Raw genomic sequence first — 14756 nt, 5'->3', positions numbered from 1 at the left:
ACACACACACACACACACACACACACTGAACTCACTGCCTTTGAGTCCACTGTGACTCTTAGTGACCTCTCATTGGGTTTCTGAGGCAGTATCTCTATGGAAGTAGATTGTTTAATCTTCCTTCTGAGGAGTGGCTGGCTGGTTTGAACCACCCACCTTCTGGTTAGCAGTCAAATGCCTTAGGTACTATGCCACCAGAGCTCTAACTGCTGGCTGAGAAAGTTGTGCTGCTGAGAGAAATGTCCTGGCGAGAGAGACCTGAGAGAGATGCCCTGCTGAGAGACAGCAGGCTGAGAGACTGAGCATGTTCCTGAACTTGATTTATAGCCTGTTGCTCATAATCAACCCCATAATCTGTGAGTTCTGTGTGGCCAGTGCAGCAAATTATCAAACCCAGCAGAGGTGGTGGGTGTTGCAGGAGGAACGGTTGGTGTCAAGGTTAGTAAGAGGGCTGGAGGGTGGCAACATGTCTGGCCTCATAAGAATATGCCTTGGGCTGCTGATGATGATTCAGTCTGTGGAGTTAGAGGAGTTAGAGGTGGTCAGAAGATGCCACATCCCTGTCTCAATGGCAAAGCATGCCCCATAGTTATGAAGGCAAAAACCACTCTTCATTTGTGTGTGGGATTAAGTGTTCTATAATATCAGTTTTCCACAACTATACAGGGCTTAAAAAACAGGAAATAATATATGATATATACATTGAATCAGACAATGAGAAATTGTATCTTTTATACTCTTTACACCATGCTAGAAACTGGCATCAACAATTATAATAGTGAGCTCTGCTCTCAAGGAAATCTCAGTACAAGTCTTCATAAACAAGTGGCATCTTTTATTACGTCACATAAAAAGAAAGTAATTTACCATTTTCTGAAGCAGCAATTGTGATGTTGTGCCATGGTGCTTCTTCTCGGTCAAGAACTTTTGTAGTCTTTATGGTTCCAGTATTGGCATCAATGTTAAAAAATCTGTCATCTTCAGCATTGTAGTCAATGAAGTATCTAGAAGAAAAAAAAAAGAGAGAGAGAAATAAAGTTCTTTGTACTTGATTTGATACTGAAGAAGACACATTGAACCAAGGCACTCATTTAATTAAATGTATTTTTAAATTTAAAGGTATATTTTTTTATTTCAATATTTGTCTAAACAAGAAGTACATGGTACTTCTGTAGAACTCACCTCTATTTATTTTACCTGTAAATCTTTAATTAATGATTGGCTCTATTACTAATTCAAAATATAAACAAATTTTAAAAAATTTACCATAGTCTATGAATAAAACTAAATAGTAGAAACATGGTGATTTCCAGGGCTCTCTCATGTTAGGCTTGGCTTGTGAATTACTCTCACAATAGAATGTGGTGAAAGCAATGGATTCTAATTTCTTGCCTAGGTTTATGAGGTAGCATGTTTCTTCTATGTTCTGCCACTGCCACAAGGTGAACAAACATGGCCCATTCCGCTGTTCCCAGGAAAAAGGATGAGAGATGGATGGAGTAGGGTTGTCATAACGGAAGTGTCCAAATGTAGACCAGAGCTCCCGAGTCAATGAGCAAATGCACCATTGAGCATATCAGAGCTGCCAAAGACAGCCTACCTAGTTCAGCTGACCCTCAACTCACTCAGACACATGCACATGTACTATGATTATATATGACATTTTTTAGCCAGACCTGCTTTTTACAGTTCTATGTCATTCAAGAGCTAATTGAAATAAATATGAATAAATAGCATAATACACAATCCTTACATTTTGTCTAATTACCGTAGACTACTTAAGGAGAGAAAGGTGTTCTCTTGTCTCCTTAATACTTCTTCTTCCCTCTTTCTTAATTCCAACCTAAATAACATACCTTCTAGGTGAAATATTAAAATGAACTGATTTTGAGAAAAATGGTGGGGGAAGAACATTTGAAATAGAGGGAACCAAAGTGCAAATTTTAAATCAAAGGAAAGCCTTGACTTAGTCAGAAAACAAATGTAGGTCAATATGGCTCTACAGAGCGAATAGGGTGGATGACCAGGAGGCAGGTTATGCAAACACTGCTTAAGCAAAAACAGGGAGAAATAAAGACTTTGACATGCTATGATTTAGATGCCATTTAAATAAACATATAGCATGCGATGCCAAGAATCAGATATGGACGTGATGCTCAAGAGTGCTTTCTGAACAGACAATGTAAATCTGAGGTAAATCAGCATAAATTTAAGGTAATGGCAACAGTACGATCTTAACAGGAGATAGAATAGCGAAAGAAACTAAAGTGAATTGCACTCTGAAACACACCAACATGTTGTATTCTGAAGCAGCCCAGCATCTGAGGAGGAAAAGTGCATCCCCAGGAGCAAAAGAAGAGAAATATCCTCAGGAAAGAAGAAAACTGAGGAAAGGGTTTGGAAACCAAGACAGGAGAATGTCTCAAGGAAAGAGTTGGTATCTGCAGCAAAATCTGCTAGGAGTTACAGTGCAGTAAACCAGGTGCCAACTACTTGAGTCTGACTCATGGTAACCCCATGTGTGTTAAAGAAGAGATATGCTCCATGAAGTTTTCAGTGGCTGATTTTCTTTTTTTTTTTTAAAGTATATCACAGGTCTTCCTTCTCAGGGCTTCTGGGGGGCTTGAACCTCCAACTTTTGGTTAGCAGCTGTGTGCTGGGACCACTTGCACCACCTAGACATTCTGGAGTGAGGTTAGTGAACATTGATTGGATTTGGCAAGATGGACGTTATTGACTAACTTGGCAAGAGTAGTTTCAATAAAACAGCACAGGATTCTAGAATATATTGAATGTAAACATATGAATCATATGACTGATGACAAAGTTGAATAGATATGGAGAGTGACAATAAGAGAAATGGTATATTAGGTCATCAGATAAGTGGATTCAACAAGAATTTTTTAAGGGTGTGGAAAATAGTAATCACTGTCTTTGCTGAAGAAAAATGATATTTTAAAACAGGGAGAATATCTAAAACAGCCAATCCCATGACAAGGTGAGGACTGGGCTCCAGAACACAAATACAGTAATTTTGCATTGAAAGCAAAGGGACACTCCCTTTACTATCTCACACACACACACACACACACACACACACACACACAGAGGCTCAGAAGTTGACTAAAGATAAATACTAGTTAAGTGATTGCAATTAAAATATTGCTTAATTTATCACACTTTCTATGATAGAGTATAAATGTAACTGCACTACAACTCTATGCATCACACAAGACATAATGTGTTAATAGAGTAGGTGGGAAATATTGCTTAAGTGTGAAATCTTAAAATATTCTGTGGTACTACTGCACATATATGGCTAGAATTATTAATAGCACAATATTAACTGTAACCACAATTACTCCATTAATTCTAGGAGCTCATTAAGAGATAACCCCCTCCTCCACCATTGAGCTGTTCCCAGCCACCCTCTAAGACAGAGTATAAATGACCCATATGGTCTCCAAGGCTGTGAATCTTTAAGGAAGCAGACTGCCTCATCCTTCTCCCATGGGTTTGAACCATCACACTTTTGGCTACCAACCAAGTGCTTTTAACCACTATACTGTGAGAACCCCTTCATTTAGAGAAAAGAACACATAAAAATGAGGCAGATTACATCACTTGTGATCAAAACGAGGAATTGAATACTGTGTCATGCATGTCCTGACATCATCTATATATGGAACATGGAAAAGAAATTTATAAGAAAACGGTATAGGCATAAATTAAAGCTTATTCAGAGAAGAGAAAATAAATTGAGACACTACACTTTAGTCGGAGAGAGATATGCCTCCAGGCTTTCCCAAAGCCTGATGCCATGCTATTTTGAAAGTATTTTGTTTTGTTTGAGATGAGTCTACAAATAAAATAACCTACTGATAATGGCCATTCCCTAGAGGTCTAATGCTAATGACATGAATTAAATTGCTTGGGAGATAAGAGAAATCTTGTCACACAAAAATAATAACATCCTTCAAAATGTAAACACTTGGCAATCTCGTTATATATACCATCTAAAGTTAGTTGCCGTTAACTTGTTTTGAAGAGACTGCTTGTACTGCTTACCTAGTGCCGCTCTGACAGAAATATACCAAAAATTGAATGGATTGAACAAACAGGGGTTTATTCTCTTAAAATTTTGAAGGCTTTAAATCCAAGTTCAAAGTGCTAGGCTCTAGGCGCTGAGTGAGTAAAAGCCCCTCAACCTTGGGCTTCAGCTCTGTGTTCTGCTTCCGGCTCAGTGAAGTTGGGGGCTTTTCTTCACTCAGACAGCTGCTGGGTGCTGACGCTGACAAGCCCAAGGTTGACAAGTAAAAAGACACAGTCCCAATGTTACTAAACAACATGGCAGGACAATAATTGAAGTCTAGATGAAGTCCCAAGATTGGCAGGGCATGGCAGGTTGTTAAACAACGACTTGACTACATGCAGGGTACAAGTGTGCCAAAAAGTTAGAGATCATTCGCAAAGCTGTTTCTTACATACGGGATGCAGACCACATCCCTAAAGCAGCTACCCAACTGCTCCAATAGATTCCATCACGGAGTTAATTACCAATATCACCATGGGGAATAAATACATCTACCTGCCCAGTCACTCAACCAGGACCAGCCAAGCTGACACACCAAAGTAACTATCACACTGCCCATTTTGGGTTACTTCCCAAGAAAATCTGTTTCTGTATTTGAAAGTGGAAGCACCTGAAATTGAAATATATTCTTCAGCCTCAAAATTCAAGAAAGCGCAGATTATGTTGCTATCAGAAAATGCACTCTTATGATCCACGGCAGAACAGGCCTCATGTTAGAAATCTGATCACATCAAACCTGTCAGCCTGGTAGGAAATGGAGGTCTCTTCTCTGTATGAACTAAATGAAGAATCTGATAATCTGAAGTATTACTGGCAGAGCAATCATCTCTTTTTCAGAAATTTCACACTGGGCTTCCTAATGTTGATCCTAGCATTAGTGATCGAAACTTTCTAGAGTATATATGCTTCTTACCTGGATTTAGAAAAATAAATATTTTCTTAAATAATAAAAACTACTTTTAAATAACATAAATTATTTGTAAATAATAGAAACATGGTAGATGTAGTGATAAGATGATCTATGCATCCATTCTCAGATTTATGTTATTTTCTTCTTAGTTCTCTGTGAGACCTGCCTCTCCTAGGAAATTTACACCAGGAGGGTTGGATATTGTATGATGTTTGGATCCAAGATGTCATATTTATGGAACTGCAATTGAATTTTGACTCAAGTAGAACTAAATAGTTCTGCTTAACTACCCTTGGATTTCTGCCCAGGCATTGAAATAAAAACTCATAGAAATGGAAAATAGAAATATGAGGAAAAAAGAAACTATTTACAACTGTTTGGAGATAGGAAATGCATATCAATCTAGACTTTATTCTTTAAAATTAAGAAGTGATGTTGTTGTTGTTGTTGTTATGTGCCGTCGAGTCGGCCCCGACTCATAGGAGACCATAAAGCTGTTTATCAAACAAAGAAAAATGACACAGTATTGCCCATGTTTCTAATTATAGTCATTGCTTTTGAGTCAGATTCTACTCATAGCGACCGCTCCTTGGATTTGTGAGGCAGTATGATACAGAAGTTGATTGCCAATCTTCCCTTTGAGGAGTGGTTGGCAAGTTGGAATCGCCAGCTTTCTGGTTAGCAGTCCAGTGCCTTGGGCACTATGCCACTACGAGCTCCCATGTTTATATATATATAGATAGATAGATAGATAGATAGATAGATATAGATATATGTATATATCGCACCAGCCACTCCTCGGAAGGAAGGTTGGGCAATCTACTTCCGTAATGATACTGCCTCGGCAACCCAAGGAGGGGGTCACTATGAGTTGGGTCTGACTCAACAGCACATATCAACAACAACAATATATATTTTATATATATACAACTATATATATATATACATATAAATCCATTTTTTCCACAATCCTTCAACAATGAAGTGTAGCATATAATGTTTGTCTTACTTATCAAGAGCTGATATAACAGGTATAGCACAAGTGGATGGCTTCAACAAACAGAAATTTATTCTCTCATAGTTCGGAAAACTAGAAGTCCAAATCCAGAGTGCCAGCAATAAGGGAAGAATTTATCTCTCTATTATCTCTGAGGGAGCTCTGGTGGCATAGTGCCTAAGGCACTTGATTGCTAACCAGAAGGCTGGCGGTTCAAACCACCAGCCACTCCTCGGAAGGAAGATGGGGCGATCTACTTCCACAGTGATACTGCCTCGGAAACCCAAGGAGGGGTTGCTATGAGTTGGGACCGACTCGACGTCACATAACAACAACAACAACAACATTATCTCTAGAGGAAGGCTCTTTGTCTCTTTCAATATCTTTGAGCCCATTGTCCCTTAGAGATTTCTGTGTGTATTGGTATCACTCTTACCCTGGGTGTAAGAATTCTCAGCACAGGGATGTGGGGCTAAATGTTCTTCCATTCTTGGTTCTACTTTCTTGGTGGTAGTCAGATACCCTCCTTCTCTGCCAGCTACTCTCTACTTTTATCTCTTGTAAAATAAAAGGTGATACAGGTCACATCCCCAGGAAACTCCCCTTTATTGGATTAGGGACATGGTCTGAATAAGGGTGGTGACTTAGGTAATGGTGATCCATCCCACCCTAATCCTCCTCATTAAAATAGAAAACATAATCTAATCCTCTTTAACATAATCTAGTATTGTCTGGGTCAAAAGCACTACAGCTGTCAGTATGGATTACACCTCAACATAGAAACAAAAATCCTCACAACTGGCCCAATAACCAACATTATGATAAATGGAGAAAAGATTGAAGTTGTCAAGGATTTCATTTTACTTGAATTCACAATCAAAGGAATCCGTTGAAGCAGGAGTCAAGAAATCAAATGATGTATTGCATTGGGCAAATTTGCTGCAAAAGACTTCTTTAAAGTGTTACTAAAAATAATGTTCTTCCCCAGGGACTGGCCCCTCCTGATAACATGACCAAAGCATGTGAGTTGAAGTCTCCCTATCACTGCTTCTAAGTAGTATTTCATCTGGTATAAATTGAAGACAGATATATATATAACTGGATAAAACATTCAAAGATATTTTTCTAATTCTACATTGCAGCTTCTTATAAACCTAGGGGTATAGTGATCATGTCATATGAGAAAGCAAAGAAATACATATATAAGAAGTGATAAAAATAGGTGACATTTATTGAGCATTTAAAATACACTGAATAGGGCTGTAAGTGCTTTATAAATTTTACTTCATTAGTACTCAAAAAAAAATACATGAGATTAGTGATATTAATATCCCCGTTTTACAGATAAGAAAACTGAGGCCCAGAATTATGAAGACTTTTGAACAACATCAAGAAGTTAGTGTAAATTAATATAAGCTAGGTATATTAAGTAATATTTATAAGATCCTCTTAAATAAATGTAGAAAGTTATTGGAGTTTTACACTTTTATTCAAGAAACGTATATTGAAGGATTGCAACAAAAGAACACGATATTAAAAAATAGACAACAGCATGTCCAGAAGCAATACAGACACATAATTAAGTTTGGGAAACAGGTACCAAAATAGGAAAAATACTTGCAGTTATATGATGATAGATGGTCAAAAGTAAAATCAAAGTTTAGAGTGTAAAATTCTGTTGTAGGAATAACACGGAAGACTTCAGAGAGAACATGGTATCTGATCAGTCTTAAAGGATGGAAAACAGCCTAAGGCACTTGACTGCTAACCAGTAGGCTGGTAGTTCAAACCCACCAGCTACTTCTCAGAAGGAAGGTTGGGTGATCTACTTCTGTAGAGATACTGCCTCGGAAACCCAAGGAAGGTTCGCTGTGAGTCCGATATGACTCCATGGCACATAACAACAACAACAACAGATAGATGTGCATAAGGGATTATCTAGAAATTACAAAAATTAGTAATTTTATATGATGGCAAACAGACAGATGGATCAACACAGAAAGGTGGGTGGACAGGTGGATATATGGATGGATTAGTGGATCTATGGATAGATGGATGGTGCAGTGGGGAAATTGATTAGTAAGTAAGTAGTTAGGTAGATAGCCCCTCAACTTTGGGCTTTAGCTCTGCTTCTTACTCCCAGCCCATTGAAAAAAGGGGCATCTCTTCACTCAGGCAGCAACTGGCTGCTGAGGCTGACAAACCCAAGGTTGACAAGTTAAAGGGCACAGTCCTGATATTACCAAACCATATGGCAGGCTATTGGTTCAAGTCCAGAAGAAGGCCCAGGATCTGTAGATCATGGCAGGCTGCTGAATGAAGTGTGGGGTACAGGCAGGAGTCAATTGTACAAAAGCTGGAGACCTTCCTCAGAGCTGCTTCTTGTATACTGGAAGCAGACCACATCTCTAAAGCAGCTACCCAACTGCTCCAGTCAATTCCACCATGGAATTGATTGTGAATATCACCATGGGGAATAAATACATCCAGCTGTCCAGCCACTGAACCAGGCCTAGCCAAGTTGACAACAACTTTAACTACCACAGGTGCCATATACCCTTGTTACTCTTATACCCAAAACATTCTTGGTGAACAGAGGTGTGGCCATGCTCTGCCTCCACCCATCTTCTTGACCAGCAGGAATTCCATCTCAGAGGAATTCCATCTGACAGATCCTGGGTGCCAAGCTCCATTCCCAACAGTTTAGTTTTTGATTGTTTGTTTTTAAATTATTTGTTCATCGTCTTCCTTTCTTCTTCTTCTTTTTTTTTTTTTTTTTTCTCTTTCCCATCCTTTTTTTTTTTCTTTCCCTCTCCCCCTCTTATTTTTTCTTTTGGTTCTTCCCATCCATTGTTTTGCCTTTTGCAGTTTTCTCATTTTTTCTTTACAAATCTTTTACATTTGCTCTTTTCTTTCATTCTTCCTTCCCTAGATGTCATGGCACTTCCCAACCCCCCTCTTTTTATCATTATCTTTATTTATCATGTTTTCTTATATTTTGAAATATTTTCTGTTCATTTATTGCATTTCTCTTTTATTGTGATTGTTCTTTTTTGTTTATAAAGTTTAAGATTTTTGTTCTCTTGCTTTTATTTTTTGATGGTTCTTTCATTTTTTTTGGGGGGGGGGGGTTGTGTCTAACTGAGTGGAAGGCAGCAATTGTTTCAATTTAAACCATACCTGCATCTCCTGCAGACCCAATTACTGAGTGAGGGCCAACACTTACTTTCACACTAACTGACTAATGATAAATGGAGGTCAATGCCAGCTCAACTCACCCTCAACTGTTCCTTAAAAAAAGTTAATAGACACCTATGCACACACTTCTCTTTCACACATTAAACATAAATATAACACTACCACAATGTCTTGGAGAAAACAGACCATCACAGTCCACACAAAGAAGCAAGATAAAGTAGTAGAAACAAAGGACCTGGACACAAACCCAGAAAACATCCCTGAGGAGGAGGCAGCATTGGTAGTCCCTGATAAGGAATTCAAAAGAAATATATTTTGGTAATTTCAAGGGATTGAGAGATAGATCAAGGAAAACACTGACAACATCAACAAAAACACTGACAAAATTAAAGAAAACACAGACAAAACTCTAGAACAGTTTAGGAAAACCATACAAGAACAAATTGACAAAATAAACTAAAGCTCAAAATGATACAAAAACAACCAATAGAAATCCAATAGATTAATACAAAGGTTTCAGAAATAGATTACACATTTGAAGGGGCGAAAGGGTAGAGTTGAATAAATGGAAGACAAACTTAATGAGATTGGACAAATACCTCAATACTATTTTGTTAAGGGATCAATCAGAGAAAAGATAAAAACAAAATGTAGCAAACCTCAGATTCATGAGGGATATCATCAAGAGGAATAACTTACATGTACTCACTCATATTTCCAGAACAGGGAGAGACAAATAAAACCACAGAGATAATTATGGAAGATGTGTTGGAAGAGAATTTCCCTAATGTGATGGAAGGTGATAATATATGCATTCAAGAAGTTCAACAAAACCCAAACAAGATAGACTCCAAAAGAAAAACACAAAGACATATCATAATCAATCTCACTAAAACCAAAGACAAAGATAAAATCCTGAAAGAATCATGGGAAAAATGAAAACTTACCTATAAAGTGCAACCAATAAGATTAAGCTCTGATTTCTCAGCAGAAACCAGGCAAGAATACAAAGGGATGATATCTATAAAACCCAGAAAGAAAAATATCACCAACCAAGAATTACACACCCACCAAAATTTCCCCTCAGCTATGAGGGTGAAATCAGGAGATTTGCAGATAAGCAGAAATTAAGAGGATTTAGTAAATGCAGACAAATCTTACAAAAGATATTAAAAGAAGTCCTTCCAATAGAGAACCAACAACAGCAAACAACAACTGATGATTAACACACAGTATGACATAACCCAGAAACCAAACCAGTTATAGTAGTATTCAAAGTAAAATTAGCTTACATGAATGTAAACAGGGAACTAGAGACATCAATTGGTCAATGAAGATAAATACAATCCAAAAAGATGAAATAAATAGAGTAATTACAGAACTTCTAAATGATAAGGAAGTTGAGACAATTATGAGGTAGAATAGCTTGTTTTAAACTTGGGAAGAAAATAGTAAGTCACAGGGTGACCTCAAAAAAATATAATGAACATTTGCCTCAAAAAAAAAAAAAAAGGGACAAGGATAAATATTTAACAAATACTAAAATAATGGCAACAAAGGAGATGATAACATGACTTATAAACAAAATTAACTCAACAAAGCATTTATATGGAGCAAAGAATTCAGCAACACCATAAAAAAAAATAACAAAATGACATCAATAAAATCATACTTGTTGATAATTACACTGAATGTCAATGGACTAAATATACCACTCATGGGATGGAGAGTTGCAGAATGGGTAAGAAAACATGACTCATCAATATTCTGTCTACAAGAGACTCACCTTAGAGAAAAAGACAAAAGTAGATTAAATCAAAAGTTGGATAAAGATATACCAGGCAAATAATAACCAAAAAAGGGCAGGAGTGGCAATATTAATTTCTGATAAAATAGACTTTAAGACAAAAAAATAACCATAATTTAAGGGAAGACATTATGTAATGGTTAAAGGATCAGTTGAACAGGGGGATATAACCATAATAAATATCTACACAACCAATGAAAGAGCCCCAAAATATATAAAGCAGACTTTAACAGAATTGATAAGACAAATAGATGACTCCACAGTAACAGCAGGAGATTTTAATACACCACTTTCAATAAGAGATAGAACAACTGGAAAGAAACTCAAAAAAGTTGTAGAAGAACTAAACAATATCATCAACCAACTTGACCTAATGCATATCTACAGAGCACTCCACCCAACATCAGAAAAATATACATTATTTTCCAGCACACATGGAATATTCTCCAGGACAGACCATATGTTGGGCTACAAAGCAGCCTCAATGAATTTAAATTATTGAAAAACTGCAAATCATCTTCTCAGATAACAATGGTGTAAAATTGGAAATCAACACTAGGAGGACTAATGGAAAAGACCAAATACATGGAAACTGAATAGCACCCTCTTCAAAACGAGGGGTAATAAAAGAAATTTTAAAAAAATGAAATTAAAAAATCCCTTGAATTAAATGAGAATGAAGATACAACATACCAAATGTTTGGGATACAGCAAAAGCAGTGATAAGAGAACGATTTATAGCAATACATACATGCATAAAAAATGAAGAAAGACCCAAAACCAACACCTTAACCCAATATCTCCAACAATTATAGAAAGAGTAACAAAAACAACAAAAAGCCTATAGTCATCAGAAGAAAATAAATAATAAAGATTTGAGCAGAAATAGGTGAAACAGAAAACAGAAAGAAAATAGAAAAAAAAATGAACAAGACTAGAAGTTGCTTCTTTGAAAATATTAATAAAATCTACAAACAACGGGCATACTTAATAAAGGAAAAGGAGAAGATGCAAATAACACAAATAATAAATGAAATGGGCGATGTCACAACAGTACCAACAGAAATAAAGCAAGAATAATATCAGGGTAGTATGAAGAACTGTACTCCAACAAATTTGAAACCCTAGAAGAAATGGACAGATTTCTAGAAACACACAACTTACCTAAACTAACACAGACTGAGGTGGAAAAGTTGAACAGATCCATAACAAAAGAAGAATTTTCATAAAGGAAAAAAAAAAAATTACCAACAAAAAAAAATCCTGGCCCAGATGGTTTCACTGGATAGTTCCACTAACCATTCAGAGAAGAGCTAACACCAATCCTATTCAAACTATTCCAGAACACAGAAAAGGATGTAATTCTCCCAAAATCATTTTATGAAGCAAGCACAACCATGATACCAAAATGAGCCAAAGACACCACTAGAAAGGAAAACTACAGACCAGTATCTCTCATGAATGTAGATGCAAAAAGTTTCAATTAAATCATAGGCCATAGACTCCAACAACATATAAAAACAAAATATATCCAGATCAACTGAGATTCATAGCAGGTATGCAAGGATGGTTCAACATTAGAAAAACAATCAAGTACTTCATCACATAAATAAAACAAAGAAAAAGAATCAAAAGATCATATCAATAGATGCAGAAAAGGCATGTGATAAAAATCTAACACCCATTCCTAATAAAAAAATTCAGAAAAATGAATAGAAGTATAATTCTTCAACATAATAAAGGGTATATATGTGAAACCAACAGCCAGCATTATTCTCAATGGAGAGAGACTGAAACTCTTCCCCTTGAAAACAGGAACAAGATAAAGGTGCTATGGTGGTTAAGTTTGTGTGCCAACTTGGCTGAGCCTGGTTGAGTGGCTGGGCAGCTGAATGTAGTTATTCCCCATGGTGAGACTGGTAATTAGCTGCATGGTGGAATCTATTGGAGCAGTTGAGTAGCTGCTTTGGGTATTCAGTCTGTCTGCTTTCTGTATATAAGAAACAGTTTTGGGAATGGTCTGTAACTTATGGTAGACTTGAACCCTGCATGTAGCCATATCATTGTTAAGCAGCCTGCCATGTTCTGGCGACCTTGGGACTTTCAAAGGATGTGAATGAATAGCCTGCTGTGTGGTTTGGTAATATCAGGACTGTACCTTTTTACTTGTCAACCTTGGGTTTGTCAGTCTCAGCGGCCACCAGCTGTCTGAGTGAAGGAAAGCCTCTAGTTCCAGTGGGCCGGGAGCAAGTGGCAGAGCTGAAGCCAAAGGGTGAGGAGCTTTCACCCAGCCCCTAGACCTGGCACTTTGAATTTGGACTTAAAGCCTCCAAACTGCAAGGTAATAAACTCCTGTTTGTTAAAGCCATCCCATTTGTGGTCTAATCCTGTCAGAGCAGCACTAGGTAACCAGAACAGATCCCCTCTATCCATACTTCTGTTCAACACTGTAATGGAAGTCCTAGCCAGGGCAATAAGGCAAGAAAGGGTAATCCATCCAAATTGGTATGGAAAAAGTTAAAATATCCCTATTTGGAGATCCTATACATAGAAAACCCAAGAGACTCAACAACACAATCACTGGAACTTATTTAAAGATTTAGCCTACTGCCAAAATACAAAACAAAGGTCATTAAAAATCAGTTGGATCCCTTTATACTAGCAATGAGGTTTATGACAAGGAAATAAGCAAATCAATACCATTTAGAATAGCTACTAAAAAGATAAATTACTTGGGAATAAATCTTACCAGGAACACACAAGACCTATCCAAAGAAAACTACAAAACACAATTTCAAGAAACTATGAGATCTACATAAATGGAAGAATATACCATGCTCATGGATAGGGAGATTGAATATTGAGAAAATTTCAATACTACCCAAAGCAGTCTATACATTCAATGCAATCCCAATCCAGATCTCATCAATGTTCTTTAAAACAAGAGAAAAGCAATCACTAATTGCATATGGAAAGGAAAGAGTCCTTAGATAAGCAAAGCACTATGAAGAAGAGGAACAAGTAGGAGTTTCCACACTCCCAGATCTTAAAGCCTACTATACAGACACAGTACATGACACACATAATGACCAGTGGAACAGAATAGAGAACCCAGAAATAAAACCATTAATTGATCTATGGTCAGTTGATCTTTGACAAATAAAAAATGGGGGCAAACTTAGGGATTTTAATTTATGGCATAAATAGACTATCAAGAATAAGCCAAGAAGCAAAAATAGCTGAAGATAAAGTCGATAATTAAGACCTTCTAAAAATTAAGTTCTTATTTGCATCAAAAAACTTCTCCAAAAGAGTAAGAAGAGAACCTACAGAATGGAAAAATATTTGGAGTGGCATATATGGCAAAGGACTTATTTCTAAAATTTATAGGAAACTCCAACACCTGAACATCAAAGAAACAAAAAATCCAGTTAAAGAGTAGGCAGAAGACATGAATAGACACTTCAGAAAAGAAGATATTCAGGCAGCCAACAAAAACATGAAGAAATGTTTGTGATCATTAGCCATTAGAGAGATGCAAATCAAAAGAAGCTTGAGATGCCATCTCACCCCAGGATTAATAGCAAAATTCAACAAGACAGAATTTAACAAACGCTGGTGTTGATGAAGAGAGATGGGGAGTCTCATACTGGTAGTGGGACTGTAAAATGATACAATCACTGTGGAAATCACTATGGAGATTCCTTAAAAAGTTAGAGATAGAAATACCATTTGACCCAGCAGTCCTCTT

The 14756-nt window shown here is 37.0% G+C and overlaps 1 protein-coding gene across 1 annotated transcript in view; it reads right to left on the bottom strand.

Annotated features, from left to right (window-relative positions):
* Nucleotides 1–14756, bottom strand: part of CDH18 (cadherin 18) — a 707490-nt gene that overhangs the window by 108679 nt on the left and 584055 nt on the right. The window contains exon 11 of the mRNA XM_042782611.1: nucleotides 868–1004. Within this exon, the coding sequence (XP_042638545.1) occupies nucleotides 868–1004 (137 nt within the window). The remainder of the gene's footprint in view (nucleotides 1–867; nucleotides 1005–14756) is intronic.

This window comes from Orycteropus afer, unplaced genomic scaffold (assembly GCF_000298275.1).
Source record: "Orycteropus afer afer isolate SDZICR_OR568_19922 unplaced genomic scaffold, OryAfe1.0 scaffold00390, whole genome shotgun sequence".
In the NCBI taxonomy this organism is placed as follows: domain Eukaryota; kingdom Metazoa; phylum Chordata; class Mammalia; order Tubulidentata; family Orycteropodidae; genus Orycteropus; species Orycteropus afer.
This window is presented reverse-complemented; position numbering and strand designations above follow the sequence as displayed.